The 19,466-nt window shown below is 44.8% G+C and overlaps 1 protein-coding gene and 2 non-coding genes across 3 annotated transcripts in view; all 3 read right to left on the bottom strand.

Annotated features, from left to right (window-relative positions):
- Positions 1–19,466, bottom strand: part of WDR43 (WD repeat domain 43) — a 43,614-nt gene that overhangs the window by 10,490 nt on the left and 13,658 nt on the right. Inside the window, exons 4-9 of the mRNA XM_067564806.1 lie at positions 12,524–12,644; positions 11,299–11,438; positions 10,569–10,671; positions 9,537–9,601; positions 8,906–9,077; positions 2,650–2,736 (exon numbers count right to left, since the gene is read on the bottom strand). Of these exons, the coding sequence (XP_067420907.1) occupies positions 2,650–2,736; positions 8,906–9,077; positions 9,537–9,601; positions 10,569–10,671; positions 11,299–11,438; positions 12,524–12,644 (688 nt within the window). The remainder of the gene's footprint in view (positions 1–2,649; positions 2,737–8,905; positions 9,078–9,536; positions 9,602–10,568; positions 10,672–11,298; positions 11,439–12,523; positions 12,645–19,466) is intronic.
- On the bottom strand, positions 1,554–1,631 carry LOC137164577 (small nucleolar RNA SNORD53/SNORD92). Its single transcript, XR_010923129.1, has one exon. It is a non-coding gene; the product is annotated as a small nucleolar RNA SNORD53/SNORD92 (small nucleolar RNA).
- LOC137164574 (small nucleolar RNA SNORD53/SNORD92) lies at positions 12,298–12,381 on the bottom strand. Its single transcript, XR_010923126.1, has one exon. It is a non-coding gene; the product is annotated as a small nucleolar RNA SNORD53/SNORD92 (small nucleolar RNA).

Raw genomic sequence — 19,466 nt, 5'->3', positions numbered from 1 at the left:
GGGGTTGGACTAGATGACCTCCTGAGGTCCCTTCCAACTCTAATATTCTATGATTCTATGATTCTAATTATACACCAAGTGAGAAGCATTTATGTATATTCCATGGTGTCCCACTAGAGGAAGTGTTTCCTAATTACACCTGAGAACAGAAACAATCTTTGCTGGAAATAGATTTTCTATATTTACTATATATAGCATCTACAAACTATACACAAGGAACACTGAAAGGCAGCAACCATTTAACAGCAGCACCATACAACAGTCAGTTCAGGGCAATTAGAGAATACCATATCAGAGTGGAACTCTAGGACAGAAGTTCTCAAACCATATTCTGGAGAGTGAGATAAGCTTTAGGGGGGAAAAAACCTTAACTGCACACATTTTGCACACAGCAATAACTAACGATTCCTTCAGACACATCAGGTCCTCAGATGGTATTGTGCATTTTGATGGATTTCTGTTAAGTTTGCACGGCTTTATATACAGTCGTTGCCATCTGTACGTTAATCCATTTGCTATGACGTGGTGTGCACATTTAATTGTAAGCATCGACCACAACTGCAGTTTTATTTTTGCTCTTATTACAATGGATCGTTGACTCTGTTTGAAACAATGCCTTACTGTTTTTAATATTTAGTGAGAGTTGCATGTTGATTTTTTTTCATCAGTATATGTATGGGGGGGGGGGGGGGGAAGGGAGGTCATAAACTACTACAGAAACAAAGAAGGGAGGTGCAATCAAATACGTTTGAGAACCACCACTCTAGGGTACGTTCAGAGAGGTAGAATACAAGTATCTGAATTAAATCAGGCCAGGATGCCTGAATAAGCAACCCTTTATCATACAAAGAAATGCCATGAGATCTTTAACGAACACAAGAAAATTAAGCTGTAAGTCTCAATTGAAAGTCAGCACCTCCGCCAGCACAGCCATCACACTGGATCAGTACTGATGCAGGGAAGCACGACACAGAGTTGCAATCATCACTTATTGCAGAGACGTGCTTTTTACTTAGAGGTCATCCATTCAAGCAATGACCCCACCTAATCCTTCTTGCTTTGAGATACGATAGCACTACTGCTTACTGGGAACCTGACTGTCAATGCACCAATACTATACCAGGGGTGGCTAAACTTACTGACCCCCTCCCCCCCCCCCCCAAGCTCCCCATCCCACTAGGCAGAATCCTCTAGCCCCACCACCCTGCCACAAGGCAGAAGCTCCAAGCTCCCCACCCCAGCCTGGTAGGCGGAGAAGGGGGGGGGGGGGGGCAGAGGGGCTCTGCGAGCCACACTAACTGTAAAAGAGCCGCATGCAGCTCATGAGCCACAGTTTGGCCACCCCTGTATAGTATACAATACTATAATGATTGTAGCAAATTCCATTTATCACCTCACTTCTAGTAAGCGTTAGACGAAGTAGGGAAAATATGATACTCCAGTTTCAGGTTAATGTTACAGTACAGCAGATGTGGTTTTGGTACCTACTCTAGCTACAGATGTTCCTAGCGTAGTGCCAAGTGCATGACATATTGAACTAGTCTCCAGAAGGCATGCTCATACAGCCAAGAGAAATGTGTCTTCATGGAATTCAGCAATAAGCAAAACCAAGATGGAGGTCATCACAGCAAGCCCAAGATTCCCTATAGCTTTCACTCTGTTATGTCTATCACTGGCTTCATGACTACGTAAAAGCACAAGATCACCGCTGGCTCACAGAACCTCAGACATGCAGTAGTCTGAAACCCAATAAGCCAACTCATGAAGCAAAATTAAATATGCCACTGACTCTTGGTGTCTTAATTCAGAATGATCAGTAAGTGTACTTGGAGAAAATGCCGCCACTATACATTTAAACTTGTGGGATAAGGGCATTGAGTCTGCATACAAGGAATCTTCTAGAGCAGAGACTCCATTGAGCCAACTCACACCATCATATAGGATTCCCAGGGTACAAAAGGAGGAATTGGCCTCAACTGCCCTTCTGTTCTTTCCACTAATTCAGACATTCTTAACCTGAAGAAAGCTGAGACTCCAAAGTTGCCAAGGGGTGCAGGGATTATACAAGAGGCAACAACCTTCAGCAAAAAACCACTTACTGGTAAGTATCTTCAAGGAAACCTCCCTTTTAATACCCTGGGAACCCTGCACATGGGCCAGAGGGGGAAAGTGGTCTCAACAGACACTGCTGTCTGAGATTTCAAGTTCACATTTCCAGGTGCTGTATCCGTGTGAATTAGACTATATGAAGGCCACTCTACAGAAGAGCCACGACACCCCATTTCAGAATTTCCAAAAAAAGGCAGGATTAATTTTACCCACCCAAACTTGCCCAAGGGATCCAAAGGCAACTTCTTAGGACCCAAGAATCTGCACATAACTGGCAAGAACTGGAAGTGCCTCATCTTTAATACACAGATGAAGGCAGCAGGTCCTACCCTGCAATACCCCCATCTCCATCTCAGCACTGCGTGCTAGGACCAGTTAAAGTCCATAAGATGCATTCTGTTCAAGGAATGCTATGTGTTACTGAACTTCTCCTTGGAAGTGACCAATGTAGAACACTATCTTCTCTGCTAAAATGCAAGGTCAATATTTATAAATATAAAATTGGAACAGAGAATAGGATGATTTTCAAACAAGACTTACCTTTGTTACAGACATTTCTGTTTGAAGCGCCATGGTCTTCTGAATGTCCCTTATCAAGCATATGTGCGGTTCAGTGGACTTCAAGGGCTAACATGGAGAGAGAGGAAGAGAAACAATCCATGTAATTTAAAACACACCATTGTGACTCAAAAAGCTACTTCAACAGGTGAGAAAAAACTCAGCAGGCAACATCAGTAAAGTGAAATTTTCGTTACTGCAGGAAAAATAGTTGTTCTGCTTTTCCCCAAGTCACTAAATTCCTATGCCTTTCAAGGGAGCTTGCTCAGGTAATGGAGGACCTTCAACTGAACTTTTATTGACTAATACCACTTTTAAAATTGCTGAAATGGAGTGCTCAGCAATGCCTGTTGGAACAACAGCAGGGAATACCTCCCACATTAACTATATTGTATTTTAATGAAAGAAAGCAGAATCCAAATCCCCTTTCAGATAGCTGTACTGAGGACATTGGACACACCACAGGAAAAAGGCCGTTACCTACCTGTAGCTGGTGTTCTTTGAGATGTGTTACTCATGTCCATTCCAAATAGGTGTGCGCGCGCCGCATGCACAGTTCGCCAGAAAGCTTTCCATCAGAAGTACCTGCAGGGTCGGCCTCAGTGCCCCCCTGGAGTCACCCCTCCATGGCGCTCTATATAGGGGCCTGCCGACCCTCTACCTCCTCAGTTCCTTTTGGCCAGTAGGCTCCAACAGAAGAGTAGGCAGGTGGGTCTTGGAATGGACATGAGCAGCACATCTCAAAGAACACCAGTTACAGGTAGCTAACCATCTTTTCTTTGAGTGCTTGCTCATGTCCATTCCAATTAGGTGATACCGCAGTCAAACCAAGGAGATGGGGTCAGAACTCAAGTGAACCACAGACTGGAATACAGCTTTGCCAAATGCAGCATTGTCTCTGGCCTACTGAGTGTTTGCGTAATGAGAGGCAAAAGTATGTATGCTGGACCACGTAGCCACTCTGTAGATGTCCTGAACCAGAATCTGAGCCAAATAGACAGCTGAAGAGGTCTGAGCCCTAGTTGAACGAGCCGTAAGCTTAGGGGCCAGCACTTTCACCAACTCATAGTAGGTCCTAATGCACGAGGTCTTCCAGTTTCTTCTCAGAGAATTTCTTTGTGGAAGACCCATCATCCTCTCTGCCAGCACCATGAAGAGCTGAGTGGTCTTCCTGAACCGTTTAATTCTCTCGGTAGAAACACAGGGTGGGGACGGAGTTGAACCTTATCCTTAAAGAACACAGTGTATGGTGGCTCTCACATGAGCGCCCTGAGCTCAGAGACCCTTCTAGCTGAACTGATGGCTACTAGAAACGCCACCTTCCAGGATAAGTACAACAGGGAGCATGTCCCAAGCAGTTTGAACAGCGGGCCCATCAGCTGTGAGAGAACGAGATTGGGATCTCATGCAGGGATGAGTTGACAAGCAGGATACAGCCTGTCCAAGCCCTTAAGGAACCGTGACATCAGCACATTAGTGAAAAAAACGATAGACCTGCCCCCCTGGATGGAAGGCTGAAATGCTGCCAGGTGAACCCTGACTGACAACTGCGCCAGGCCCTGCTGTCTCAGATGTAATAAGCAATCAAGGATCACGGGGATTGGAGCTGACTGGGCCTGGATGCCCTTTTGGGCGACCCAAGTCGAGAACCTTCTCCACTTAGCCAGATAGGTAGCCCTTGTGGAGGGCTTCCTACTACCCAAAAGTACCTCTCTCACAAGCTATGGGCATGCCAGCCCCAGGGGATTCAACCATGAAGCTTCCTGGCCGTGAGTTGAAGGGATCTGAGGCTGGGGTGGATAAGTGTCCCGTGATCCTGCATAATGAGATCTGGAAGCAATGGAAGGGTGATTGGAGTGTCTACCGAGAAGTTGCACAGCATGGTGTACCAGTGCTGCCGAGGCCAGGCTGGGGGCTACTAGGATCACTGATGCCCTGTCCTGCTTGATCTTTCACAAAACCCTGAGAATGAGCGGGGTAGGTAGGAAAGTGTAAAACAGCCACCCAGTCCATGGGATGAGAAAAGCATCCACTATCAAACCGGGGCGGTGCCTCTGAAAGGAGCAAAACTGAAGGTACTTCCTGTTGGATCTTGTGGCAAACAAATCTACTCGGGGAATTACCCACCTCTCAAAAAATGGTGTTCAACACGTCTGGACGGACGGACCATTCGTACGTGAGAAAAGACCTGCTGAGATTGTCTGCCAACGTGATCTACGCCCCCGATAGGTACGATGCCTCCATGTGTATCGATTGAATGATGCAGAAGCTCCAATGTTTGAGGGCTTCTTGACACAGGGGAGAGGAGCAAGTTCCACCGTGTCTGTTTACATAAAACATCGCTGTCATACAGTCTGTAAGGACCCATACCACCTTGCCTTCCAAATGATCCCGGACGGCTTGACAGGATAAACAGTGCCCTCAGCTCCCTCACATTGATATGAAGTGAGAGTTCCGACTGGGACAGAGACCTTGCGCTCTTAACTCCCCCAAGTGGGCTCCCCAATCCATTGCTGAGGCATCTGTCACAAGGCATACTGACGGCTGAGGTGCTGAAAAGGGGACCCCCCCCATGCATACATTGTTCCAGTCACACCACTAGGTTAGGGATTCCAGCACTGGGAGAGAGGCGGAAACTATTCTATCTACGCTGTGACAAGCTGGGCGATACACCGTAGCTACCCAACTCTGCAGGGGCCTGAGGTGCAGCCTTGCATATAATACCACGTATGTGCATGCCGCCATGTGCCCTAACAATCGCAGGCAGTTCTGAGCCATCATGTGTGGGTATCATCTCAGGGTCTCTATGAGGTCCCGCAGTGCACGGACGCGAAACTCAGAGGAAGGCTCTGGCTAGATCTGCATCCAGCAACACCCCGATAAATTCTATCTGCCTGGTGGGGATCAAGGTTGACTTTTGGACATTGAGGATCAGGCCCAGCCTGTCGAATGTGGCCCTGATGAACCTTACATCCAACTCCACTTGAGCCCTGATTTGTCCCTTGACTAAACCAGTCATCGAGGTAAGGAAACACTTGTACTCTCCTCCCCTCTCCCCTCTCACATATGGTGAATACACGGGGAGCTGCTGAGAGGCCAAAGGGAGCTGCTGAGAGGCCAAAGGGCAGCACCATGAATTGGTAATGTATTTGGCCAACCATAAAGCAAAGGAATCTCCTGTGGTCCAGAACGGTGGCCATGTGGAAATGCGCGTCCTTTAAGTCAAGGACGGCGTACCAATCACCCGGATCCAGAGAAGGGATAATCAAGGCCAGGGTAACCATATGAAATCTCAACTTCATGTATCTGTTGAGGCTTCAAAGGTTGAGGATAGGGCAGAGGCCCCCCCTTGATTTTTGGGATTAGGAAATACCGGGAATAAAACCCCTTTCCTGAGATCCCAAGGGACCTCCTCCACCACTCCGACTTGTAAGAGCGCCTGCACCTCCTTTTGAAGGAGTTGCTCATGAGTGGGGTCCCTGAAGAGGAACTGGGAAGGGGAGGGAGGGCGGTGTGAGGAAAACTGGAAAAAATATGCCAGTTTCACAGTGCGAAGAACCCACTGGTCCAAGGCGATCCAGAACCATGCACTGTGAAAATGAGATAAACGGTGTGAAAATAATAGGGGTGGATTCAGGGAACTGAGTGTTACGCCGTCCTCAGGCGTGTCCTCAAAAGTTCTGCTTGCTCCCCGAGGCCTGTCTTGGTTGACCAGAGCTTCTGCCAGAAGAGGGATTTTGGGACCTTTGTCTATTATTGCTTTTACCCCTTTGGCCACCTGAATCCTGCCTGGACAAGCCCTGGTAGAAGCGGGGCATGGGTTGCGGCCTGAATGGTCTCCTCTGCAGGGCTGGTATATGAAGCCCCAAGGACTTTAGAGTGGCTCGGGAGTCCTTTAGACTGTGCAGCTTCTCATCAGTCTGGGAGGAAAAGAGTGCTGGCCCCTTGAATAGGAGGTCCTGGACGGTGACCTGCACTTCATGCAGGAGACCCGATACTTGGAGCCAAGAGCTCCGTCTCATCGCCACCTGATTACATTGCTCTCACAGCTGCATCTGCACTGTCCAGAGCTGCCTGCAGTAATGCTTTCGATACCATTTTATCCTCTTTAACGTGTCCTGCAAACTCTGTCTTGAAGTCAGGAGGCAATTAGACTGCAAATTTTTCCATAGACAGCCATGAGTTGAAGGCATATCTACTTAGGATAGCCTGCTGGTTAGCTATCTGAAGTTGGAGACCTCCGGTGGAATATATTTTCCTCCCAAAGAGGTCTAACTTCTTAGCCTCCTTTGCCTTCGGGGTGGGACCCTGCAGGCCCTGGCATTCCCTTTCATGAGCAACCATCACTATGAGCGACGCTGGGGGCGGATGCGTATAAAAATGCTCATACCCCTTAGAGGGAAGAAAGTATTTCCTCTCAACTCTTTTGACCACTGGGACAAGAGAGGTAGGTGTCTGCCACAAGGCTGCAGTGTTGTCCTTGATCATCTTAAATTAGAGGAAGTGCTACCCTAGAAGGATCTTCAGGTGTTAATATATCCACCATAGGATCCACTCCCTTGACAATCTCATCCGCCTGCAGGCCCATGTTCCGTGCGACCCTGCGGAGCAGCTCCTGGTGCGCTCTGCTCTGCTGTCGTCCGGAACTGGAATAGGCAGGGTCCCAGGCACCACCTCATGCGGTGATGAGGAGGATGATGCTCTGACCCCCAAATCCTGTGCTTCCGATGGATGACTTGGTACTGGCTCTTCATCCTCGGTGCCGGGATCATGTATGCTGTCGGCACTGGTGCTGGGGTCCGAGCTTTCTACGGTGCTGCATGAAGCACTTGCCACCAAGCGGGAGGTTCGTTCTCTTACTCCCAAAGCAAGCAAGCGGGTTCTTGCTGACAGGAACCCCTGTGCCTGATGGAATGCCCACAGAGTCCAAAATGGCCATCGAGCTGGCATCTGCCACTGCGGAGCCCAAGGTACCGCAAAGGGTTGTGTCTCCCATCTGTGCTGCCTGCTGCAGTGCTGGCTCACCTGTGATGCATGAGACTCTGCCTCAGAGTCTGATGAAAGTTGTTCGCTACTCAGCAACCCCGGGGGGGGGAGGGGGAAGCAGTGCAGGGGGGACCACAACCTAGCCATCATGGCCGGTTTTGCACCTGGACCACACCATAGGTCTCTTCTTCACCAGATCACGACCCCGAGAGCAGCTAGGTGGCAATGGAGGAGCAGTCTCTTCAGTAAGTTCCCTGGCTGACTCGAATATCTCTGTAGTGGAGGAAAGCTGCATATCCTTCTCCTCCTCTGTTTCCCTATGCGGGGTGTCCACTGGTACCGGACTCAACAAGGTTCTTCTTTGACCCGGCATCAATGGTACAGAGGCTGGGGGCTCAAATGGCCCAGCATGGATCACACCTTGCTAGCCTCCCCAGGCTTCGACTCAGACTGCCTCTGTTTCTCTTCTGCTGGGAATGGAAACGATGCCGTTGTCCTGACCGCACCAGGCCCTGCGGTGCCATTTCTTTTCTCACTGCCAGCTCCTTCACAGAGGCTGAGGCGCTTCGCACTGACGCCAGCGAGCATGGTCTTTGCTTGCAGATCAAAGGGTCTTCTCCCCTAAAAGGAACTTCAGTCACTGACTGCGCTCCTTTTGAGTCCTAGGCTTGAAGTTCCTGCAATCTTACACTTTTCTTTTAAATGAGACTCACCAAGGCACCTCAGACAGGCCGAGTGCAGGTCGTCTCTTGGGATAGGCTTCAAGCAGGACTCACCGGACTTAAAATCAGGCATACCCCTTCCCCGGAGGGAAGAGGAGGGTAATGACCTGGTAAAGCAGGGTAATTAATTTAGATAGTTGTAGTTCGTTAGTGTAAACTATTTATAGTACTTAAGCTATAAAAATAACGAGGGGAGCACTTGCTAGGCAAGAATAACAACGTTCCAGCAACCAAACCATCACTGGTGGCAAGAAGGAACTGAAGAGGCGGAGGGTTGGCAGGACCCTATATAAAGCGCCATGGAGGCATGACTCCAGGGGGCACCAGGCCGACCCTGCGGGTACTTCTGAGGGAAAACTTTCCGACAAACTGTGCATGCAGCACACTTACTTGAATGGACATGAACAAGCACTGGAAGAAGAGTTGCTTTACCTCACTATGCAAGGCCAAATTAAAGACTCCTCCATTCAGAGAGCATTTGGGAGTTTGTGTTACATGCTTACAAAACAAATCCAGTAGGCCATACATACCACTTTCTCAATGATGGGTTGTAAGGTGTTTCCATACACAAGCAGCAACGACTGCTTGTCTAAGCAAAATGCAGCTGCTAGAATAGGGACTGGTTTTGGTGTAGAGTCACTGTCCTTTCCAGACGTTGCTATCTGTATAGTATAATTTGATGTTAAAGGCTTTTTGCAGTACCTGAAAAGAAATTATTTTATTAAAACAGATTTAGCTAAAAACATTAATACTTTGCAGTTCTACAGCACATTCCATCAGATCTCCAATCAACACAATCTCAACAGTTTATACATTTTAAAGGTGGGTTAAGCGAGGCATAAGGAGGTTAAGCAACTTGCATAATGTGACAGTCAATAGTAGAGCTGAGCACAGAACCCAGGAGATTAAATTGTGAGCCCTCTGTTCTAGCCATTAGATATCTGTCTCCCATAATTACATACCCAGGGTACCAACTTTATGAACACAAGTTCTGAGAACCAAGCATCGTGTACAAGAGATTAGGTCCTATTTTATGACCAGGATGTAACAGTTAAGACCTGAATAGGATTATATCTGTAAATGACTAAACTGGCTTGCAGTATCCTCAGGCTCTTCTTAAATGCAAGTTCAGAACTCTGAATTTTTAAAATACCAACTTACCCATTTAAGATGTGTTCAAACAAATGCAACTGTCCATCTCTACATACAACTGCTAACTTCACAGGCTGAAAGAAAGTCACCACATATGGTCTTTATTAGATCAGAGAACAAACTTCCAATCATTGATACATAGTAATATGCTAATTTCTCATGATGTATGGTAGGAACTTAAATCTACTGAAGTACCACTGATATGGCTAATCCTACTAAAATAGCTTGGGCTCAAGTTGAGAGGCATAGGTTTGGTAAGTGGAATTTAATAAAGCAGGATTTTCAGCATATCTACATGGATGCTGTTTCTATAAAAGAACATGTATGTGAGGCAGAAAGTCAGCCATAACATGCCTCTTTGGCCATATGCATATAATATATCATATTCTGTCTGAGATCTCTACAGTAGACAGGCACAAAAGGAAAAAGTAGGAAACCTGGCTTGAAGTAGTGCATTTTAAGAAGGAAAGTGAAGGCTCTAGGAAAGGGCATTGGGGTTTAAATAGAGACTGAAATATGTTATGGAACATGCTTCAGATGTGTCATCTGTGAATAAAATTGCTTTCAATTCCCCATTCTTTCATGAAGAAGTTTCCTGCAGAGCACTGTAATGTGCTAAAAATATGACTTATGGAATGCATAAATATCTGATACAATATATTAAATTGTAGTTCATTCAGAATTCAGTGGAATTCTCCTTACCTCATCTTAGGAAAACCATGGCAATACCTGACTGTATCTTGTAACAACACGTTCTTATTTTGTGCTACAAGATGTGGCAAGTGATAGTTTGATAATAAATTGCTTCCATTTTAGAGCCAGTTCACATTTTCAACAAGAATACTGAAAAATATTTAAGGGAGGGAAGTCTGAATGCTATTACTGTGTAACTCCCTACCACCAGTTCTCAAACCCATCAACTCACATTCAACACTCATTCTTGCTTACCAGACACTAGTGTGTGTTTTCTTCCAACATTAACAAGAAATCAGCACTGAAAACTTGAATCCAAAATATACAAGTGCAAACTATTTCTCTTACCTCCTCTTTGCTTTCTGACATTGTCAGGTCAATAAAGATTGGCTCATCAGTAACAGTAAAAGACATCACAGCATTCTTTTCTTTCCTATCTGATCTGATCTGCCTGGAGACACAAACAGCGCATATTAAGTAGTGTAGTAAGAAAAAACATTCATTACTCTGCTATCCTCTGCATCATTACTGAAGGAAAGCACAATAACATAAAGCCCCTAAACAGTGGCCATCTACAATCCAGCCCTATGTGGATTAAAGGCTAACCATCAATTAAGAAGTATTTTCATTATTCAGAGCTGACCATGACATATGTCAGGTTTTCTTAAAATCCTAAAAAAGTGTTATAGCCCAAAAACTGCAAATTACGAAAACTTACCCAGGATTCTTACACAAAACAATCCCAAAGTGCAAAGAAAATGTGAATGTTTACCTTGACATACCCACTTTTTTAAAAATAAGACACAAAGAAGAACAAAAGTTGGTCATGTAACATGCTCATAGCATGTATTAGAGACCTGAGTACAGACTACAGGTAGAATGCTCATCAGACAGTCAAGGAAATTCATGTCATTTGACTGTCAGTGAGTTGAAACCACATTTGAACATACCCCCATCACATCAATCCAGATTAACCCTTCTGTTTATCTGTGAGCAACAGAATTCAGTTCATACTTTTGTGATGAGTCTATGCTCAATAATGAATATCAACAGATTTTCACAAGAAAAACCTACATACCATACACTGAGTAACCGGTCACGTGCTGCTCCAGACAAAAAGTAGAGCCCTGTAATTCCATCAAAGGGCTGACTTTCATTCGGCGGTCGTACTGTGGTGAACATTAATGACGAAACTGCTGTTGCATGGCCTGTGAAATTCTAGGGGAAATGAAATTTTACTTGTGATGGGATGGTGAAGAGCAGTCATGGCAAAATTTTGAGGTTTAAGCTATGCCGAGGAACATTATGCAAGCTGCACAGGTCAAATACAAGTATTACAGAATAAGTCAAGACATTTCTGTGGTGCTGTCTATTAGCACTAGAATCCAGCTGCCTTGAGTTTATAAAACTCTATGAAGGGTTTCTTGAACCTCATGATATTCATCAAGAGAAATGCAAGGGATTACACAAGGAAGAGAGACTGAGGGGAAAATTCAGGCTGGGAAAAACATTAAAGGAGAAAGTAATTCTCCCCAATAGCCTTCTGTATTTTATGAAGTCTCCTGTGGGACTACCCCATGAGGCAGTGTTACACAGGTACTGCTGTTCCTGCCAAAAGTTACCTCCCCCATCTATTCACATTTTCATGTCGTTTCCAAGCAAAATGAAGGCCTGTTTTCCTTTTTAGCCTATAATTGAGCATGCTGGTCAGTCAACGAACCCAGAATTTTTAATTGGAGATTACCATCAAGTAATTAAGTTCCACTTGTTTAGACCGGGTTTTTGTCTGTATACAAAACAGGTTGTTTGCTACTATGCCTCCCAACCTGCTTTGGTAACAGATTAATAAAGTAGCCGGTTACATTAAGATTGGAAAATGCTGCCTGAAGGTGTTCTGAAGTCTCATAACACTGGGTCGCTGCTGAAGGCAGAGTCCACCGTCATATCTGAAAGGAGCTGGTTTGGTCTATTTTCATGTCTCTGTATTCAGAATTAGGAGAACATGCAAAAAAAGGCATCCTGGGTAACGGAGTCACACGAGCTTATATTAATAGTTTGCACAGGGGCTACTGACAGCACACTCAGACACAGCCAAGGAATTTAGTGTCCTCATTCAACTGTCAGTAAGTCAAAACCACAGTTAAAGGTATCATCATAGTAGCAACTTCCAGTAGCCCCTGGACTGAATTATTTCTTTGTACAGAACACAATTTGGACATGCTGCATCAGGAAATACTAGCCACACAAGATCAGTTTAACCAGGGAAGGATTATTTTAGGTCTAGTATAAAAAAATTCACATACCCTGTAGACTTCTTTGGTCTCCAGGTCCCATAGTTTGATAGTTCGACCAGCTGAAAGTAACATCTTTCCATCTGGGCTGATGCATAGTGAGCTAACGCTGCTGTTGTCACCTTTCCATTTGCTAGATTTTTGTTTGTTTACAGGGTAACAGAGGAAAGAGGGAAGGAAGAAAAGAAAGGGGAACTAGTTAGTGTATCTCAGATTCAGAGCAGCAATCCGAAGAGGCTAAGAAAAATGCAATATATTTAAGAAGCTACCAGTGGTGTCGCAGCAACTAGTTTTCTGTTCCCATACAACCAAAGCCAATTTTATATACCAGAATATTAATGTGCATCAAAAAATAAAAAGGCCACACAGTCTTGGTCCACTGCTGCCCCTTCTTCAACATTTCATTGTATGTAGCGCTGGTGAAAGGTTCTGGATTGTCTGCCCCAAAGTCCTCTACACCCAGAGTGGATGTAGCAAGGGCCACAGCTGTGCAAGATTCCGCCTGCATCAGACCCCCAAAAGTGTGCTCAACTTGTTCTGGACAGACCACTCCAACAGTGTAATTCTGCTGAGACTGCCAACGTGCACACTAATATTGAGGCTTAGTCCATTAAAAGACTTTGAGGTCCTTGAATAAAGATGCTATAAAAATGTCAAACATTGCCATGTACACTTGTGTCCACTAGGAACTGGTTTGTGACCAACAGACTTCACACAGGCCACTAAACTGTAAGAGGAGAATCAGTATTCATTGAATACAAGAAATGACCCACACAACCCATCATAAATATCGGATTCATTGTTACTATTTTAAGTCACTGTACTGAAATGTTTCAATGAAATAATTACAACATCAAATAGCTCCAAACCCGAGCTAATTTATTCCACACCATCCCTGACAATCAACAGAAAAAAGTCTAAATGGAACGGGTTTCATTACCAGTATATTTCATAGGCAATGCTATGTTCAGTTCAACAGAGTTTTGGTTTCATATTCTCTAACAAAGAAGAAAAGGGCAAGACTAAGCAAACGGAGTCCAAATTGACTTACATCTTTAAATGGGCCCAGAACAGAATATTTAAAGAAAAATTTGAACCAATAAGATTGGACTAAAAATCATAAGTTACTATTTAAAGATTCCCTCTATATAAAATATTTAAGTATAAATAATGCAGCAAGGAAAAGCTATATTGTGATACTGGTGATAGATAGCCAAGATGAACTCCAACAACAAGCAGCTACAGCAGGAGAAATAGAAGTTTTCCACTGCTTTTTTGGAAAGTTTTCTATTTACCCCCTTCCTTCCCCTTCAAAAAAGTAGTTCACTATATACACCCATGCAACACTTTCATCTCTTATCAAAAGAAGTGTGGAAATTTCCTGCTGTTCTCTGTGTCTGATCTTTCTGCTTTTGAAACGAGTTATTAGTCAGCATTTCCCCTTGGAATTAGAAGAATGGATGCCCACCATGATCACAGATTCAATATTCACATCAGTGAAGATCTCAAAATATTTTTCAGGTGGCTTGTTTTAATACAGTTTAGCAATCTTTGTTTAAAGGGACACTCAGTTTGAAATCTAGTCCATTTAAAGAAATTTAAAGTAGTTTCAGGTGCCATATCTGTCTCTAGTCATTCTAGGACAACCCTGGACAGTTTCACAATCATCTTTTTCCTATTTCTTAAAAATATGTTTCTCTTCCCTGTTACTGAGTGAAATACCCCCTCCCCCCAAATAAAAACAAACAGGGGAAACAGTGAAAATTCTTGTACCTTAGATCTATCAAGTACACAATGTAAATAAAACTGGATATAAAAAAAATGGCACTGTTCAGGCTTTTTTAGTTTTTCAATCACAGTAACATTAGGTGTGACTTGTAACTACTGCAGGTAAGGGATTTTCAGACAGAAGTGTGATTTTTATATTGATGGCAAGCCTTCAGTTTATATATTCTAGTTAAATGAATTTTTCTGTAGGCATTTACAATAGGAAATATAGTTTCTTTCAAAGGTTCATTCCCACAATGTAGGATAGAAAGGCAACCATTGTTAAACACTTTGAGCAGCTACTGTATATGAAGAGACAGAATAAGGGTCACAAAACCCATGTGTGAAAAATCCATCCTTAGTAGTGACTTTTCGTGGCATCTGTAAATCCACATGTTGAACTGATCAAAGGACTGTACTGATTCCAGTGATGCAACTACAAAAAGAAGACTTTAGCTAACACTGCTTCCATGTAAGTCAAACAGTGTGTGCTACTTTTGGCTTGGTGAGCAGTTGAGAACTCAGTGACAAACAGATTCAGGGCAATCCACTGAGATTAATGCTACCATAAGGAAATTCTTTAAAGAACAAATATATAAATGCAGATCAGTTCTCACTAAACATGAGGATAAGCTCCTCCATGAAGACCCACTCACTTCTGACCATGCCAAAAAGTAGTATATGGAAGCGAAGAAGTTACTCTCCTTGTGCAGTAACGATGGTTCTTTGAGATGTATGAGCCTATTGGTGTTCCATTGTAGGTGCGTCTGTGTTCCTGAGCTGCTGATCAGAAAACTTTGGCAGCTGTCTATCCCACTGCGCTCCGCCTGCCACAAGGCCAGCCAGCATGCATGGGCAATCCCTCCTCAGTTCCTTCTCTACCACAGAGTCAAAAACTCAAACGCTGAAGCAGAGGGGAGGAGGATGGATCATAGATCACCCATAGGGACACATATCTCAAAGAGCCATCGTTACTGCACAAGGTGAGTGACTTCGAATAGTGTCCCTATGGATGCTCCACTGCTGGTGGCTCCCGAGCAGGGCCCACCACTGGAGGCCGGGACTTTGGAGTTGAGTCCGATGTGGATGACAGGGTACAGTGGCACAAAATTTGGCGTCTGCAGCTGAATCCCGCAGGATGGCATAGTGTGCAGATACCCAGGTAGCTGCTCTGTAGATCTATGATGCAGGGATACCCTTGGAGAAGGCGACGGATGAGGAGACTGACCTCACAGAACGTGTGCATACTGAAGATGGGGGTTTTACATTATGCAATTGGTAACAGAGTTTAATACAGCCCGAAAGCCACTTGGAGTCTCTCAGTGGAAATTGCTGTACCTTTTGACCTATCTGCAAAGGAGAGGAAGAGTCAGATTTCCTGAAGGCTCTCGTCCTATCCAAATAGAAGGCCAAGGCTCTCGTCACGTCAAGTGTATGGAGGACAGCTTCCCTATTATCCAGATGGGATTTGGGATAAAAGGCTGGATGCTGAATATGTTGATTTCTGTGAAATGCAGAAGTCACCTTAGGAATGAACTTCAGATGTGGTCTAAGAGTGACCTTGTCAGGGAAGAACACTGTGAAAGGAGGATGTGCCATCAGAGCTGCTATTTCCCCAATCCTCCTTGCGGAAGTGATGGGTGATGAGGAACACCGTCTTCATGAAAAGTGAGTTAATGACAAATGGCCCTAGGTTCAAATGGTGGCCATGTCAGACCTTTTAATACTAGGTTGAGAGCCCATTGAGGAGTGGGAAATCTGGGTTGTGGGAAGAGATTCACTATGCCTTTGAGAACCCTCTTTCTGGTCGGATGTGAAAAAATTGAGTATCCTTCTACTTGTTCATGGAAAGTTGCAACTGTTGCTAGATGAACTTTCAGCAAACTGATAGAGAGCCCTGATTTCTTGAGAGTCAAGAGGTAGTCTGGGATCAGGTGGATGTAGGAGAGATGACACATTTGGGCTGGCACCAGATCGGAAATTTCTTCCATTTCTATAGATAGGTACGGCAAATAGTTCCTTTCCTACTGTACAATAACACTTCTTGCGTGTCTTCAGAGCAAGATGTCTCTATGCACTGGAATCATGAAGGAGCCAGGATTTGAACTGTAGAACCACAAGCTGGGATGGAGTGTGAACTTCTCATTCTGTGATAGGAGGTAAGAAGCAACTGAGTCATTGGTAACCTTAGCTTTTACAGCTGGCACTAAGGTTACCACGTCTGTCTGGGGCAGATGGGAGCTATCAGTATGATGTTTGCTCTCCCCCCCCCCTCCCCCGCCTTCAGCAGGATTTTCTACATCAGAGGGAATGATGGGAAGGCGTAAAGAAGGCCGTTGTCCCATGGAAGGAGGAGAGTGTCTCCCATGGTCTGTCATCTGGTCCCCACTCTGGAGCAATATCATGGACATTTATTGCTCTGGTAAGTAGTAAACAGGTCTATTATTGGGTCCCCAATTGTCAGAATATGTCATGGAATACCAATGAATCTATCTCCCATTCATGGTTGTGTGGGAATTTGCAGCTGAGACTGTCTGCTGTTATGTTGTTTATTCCCAGCAAGTAGGCTGCTAATATTAGGATAGAATGGTAGATGTACCAGTTCCATAGTTTTAGTGCTTCTAGGCACAGGGAGTGAGATCTCGCGCCTCCCTGACTGTTTATGTAATACATGCAGGCCACTTTGTCAGTCATGGCCCTTGTGTGCGTGTTTTGACCAGCAGAAGGAAGTGAGCACATGTATTTCCAACTGCTCTGAGTTCAAGCAGGTTGATGTGAAGACTGGAGACCATTTGCCCTATATTGTTTGACCACTGAAATGCGTACCCCATCCTATGAGGGATTCATCAATGGTCAGGAGTAGAGATGGGGAAGACTGAACATCTGACATCTTCCACCTGGGGAAACTGGGTTTCTTCCTCTGGGGTTCATATGATCTCTGTGCATACTGAGATGGATATTGGGATGAGTATTGTGACTGAGGTTTGAATGGTGGCTGAGGGATTTACTTTGTTTTATAACCAGGCCTACAGGGATCGAAGGATGGCCCTCGAATCTTTTAACGTGTGGGGGAGGCATCAGTCTTTTCAGTAAATAATTTCATCTCCTCCACCATCGTTTGGACCTCCTTGGGGAAGCCAGAGAAATGAAGCCACAAGGCCCGTCTCATCACAGTGGCAGTCAAAATAGAACATGCTGCTGTGCCAGCTGCATCAAGTGCAGACTGGAGAGACATTTTCGCCTCCAGCTGGCCCTCATTAACTAAGGCTTTAAATTGATATTTATGAGAATTGGAAAGCTGTTCAATAAAAGAACTAAGCTTCCCATAGTTCTGATAGTCATACTTGGCCCACAATGCTTGATAGTTCGCTCTGTGTATTGGAGGGTGGCTGAGGAGTACGCCTTCCTGCAAAATAAGTCCAAGCACTTCCAGTCCCAGTCATAAGGGGTGGACTTAGAGTGGTTTTGGCAGCCTTTAGAGTTAACTGCGTCCACAATGATCGAATTGGGAGGCAGGTGGGAGAACAGGAATTCCGTGTCCTTGCTGGCACATAATATTTCTTGTCCATCTTCTTACAAATTGGTGGGACTGACATGGGAGTCTGCCATATCACTTTGGTGGGATCCAGTAGAGCCTCATTAATAGGGAGGGCCATTCTGTGGGAAGTGGAGGAATGTAAAATGTCCTTCAGCTTGTAGTGCAATTCAGACACCTCTTGTAAATGTATTTGGAGTGCCTCTGCCACTCGCTGCCAAATCCTGGAACAGTTTAGTCAAGAGGGAGCATCACCATCTCATCTGGTGGTGATGACAATAAGTGGGCTAGAGGAGTGACTGTCTCTTCAACTTCAACCTCCGGTTCCTCCCTTGCCCATTTGTGGCGCTGACAAGCCCTCAAGGCAGCAGTTGAAGGAGGATACTTTCTCGGCTGTTGGTAGGTCACATTAGAGATGATGGAGGCCTGTTGCCTTGTCAGGGGTCCCAGTACAGCCTTTGTGTTGGGAAAGGGCCTGGTGGTTGGTACCACGGTTGCCCAAACCAGGGAGGCTGTATGTCAGAGGGGTGGTGAACCCGATGTCCATATTGAAGCTGGGCTCCATCTGGTGGGTGAGAAGATCATTGGGAAGCGAGGTCCTCTTGCTCACTTTCTGATTCCAACAACAAAAAGGGCGTCATGGAATTGCTAATACAGAGAAGGACCAGGATATCCTACAAGGAGATCTGGATGATCTTGTAAACTGGAGTAATAGAAACAGAATGAAATGTAATAGTGGAAAGCACAAGGTCATACATTTAGGGACTAATAAAAATTTTTGCTATAAACTGGAGATGCATGTTTGAAGTGACAGAAGAGAAGAAGGATCTGGGCATATTGGTTGATCACAAGATGATTATGAGCTACCAATGTGATGTGGCTGTGAGCTAATGAGGTCCTAGGATGCATCAGACAAGGTATTTCCAGTAGAGATAGGGAGGTGTTCGTATCATTATACAAGGCGCTGGTGAGACCTTATCTGGAATACAGTGTTCAGTCTAGACTCCCATATTTAAGAAAGATGAATTCAAACTGGAACAGGTGCAGAAAAGGGCTACTAGGATGATCCATGGAATGGCAAACCTGCCTTATGAGAGGAGACTCAAAGAGCTTGGCTTGTTTATTGCTCTCTACAAATACATACATTTATCCCAGGGAGGGAGAGGAATTATTTAAGTTCATTGCCAGTGTGGACACAAGAACTAATGGATATAAGATGGCCATCAGGAAATTTAGACTTGAAATTAGATGAAGGTTTCTAACCATCAGGGGAGTGAAGTTCTGGAACAGCCTTCCAAGGGGAGCAGGGGAGCAAGAAATTTAGCTGGCTTCAAGACTGAGCTTGATAAGTTTATGGAGGGGATGATATGATGGGACAACCTAATTTGGCAATTGACTGATCTTTGACTACTAGCAGTAAATGTGCACAATGGCCTGTGATGAGATGTTAGATGGGGTGGGTTCTGAGTTACCGCAGAGAATTCTTTCTTGGGTGTCTGGCTAGTGAGTCTTGTCCATATGCTCAGTGTTTAGCTGATCACCATATTTGGGGTTGGAAAGGAATTTATGAAGGAATTTTGGGAAGGAATCAATGATCATAACGGCCTCTTCTGACCTTAAAGTCTATGAGTGACTGGCAGGAGGTTGTCGGTG

The sequence above is a fragment of the Emydura macquarii genome, unplaced genomic scaffold (genome assembly GCF_026122565.2).
Source record: "Emydura macquarii macquarii isolate MOO-44397 ecotype Brisbane River unplaced genomic scaffold, CSIRO-AGI_Emac_v2 contig_2676, whole genome shotgun sequence".
Lineage (NCBI taxonomy): Eukaryota > Metazoa > Chordata > Testudines > Chelidae > Emydura > Emydura macquarii.
Note: the sequence above shows the minus strand (reverse complement) of the source record. Positions and strands in the feature narration are given on the sequence as shown.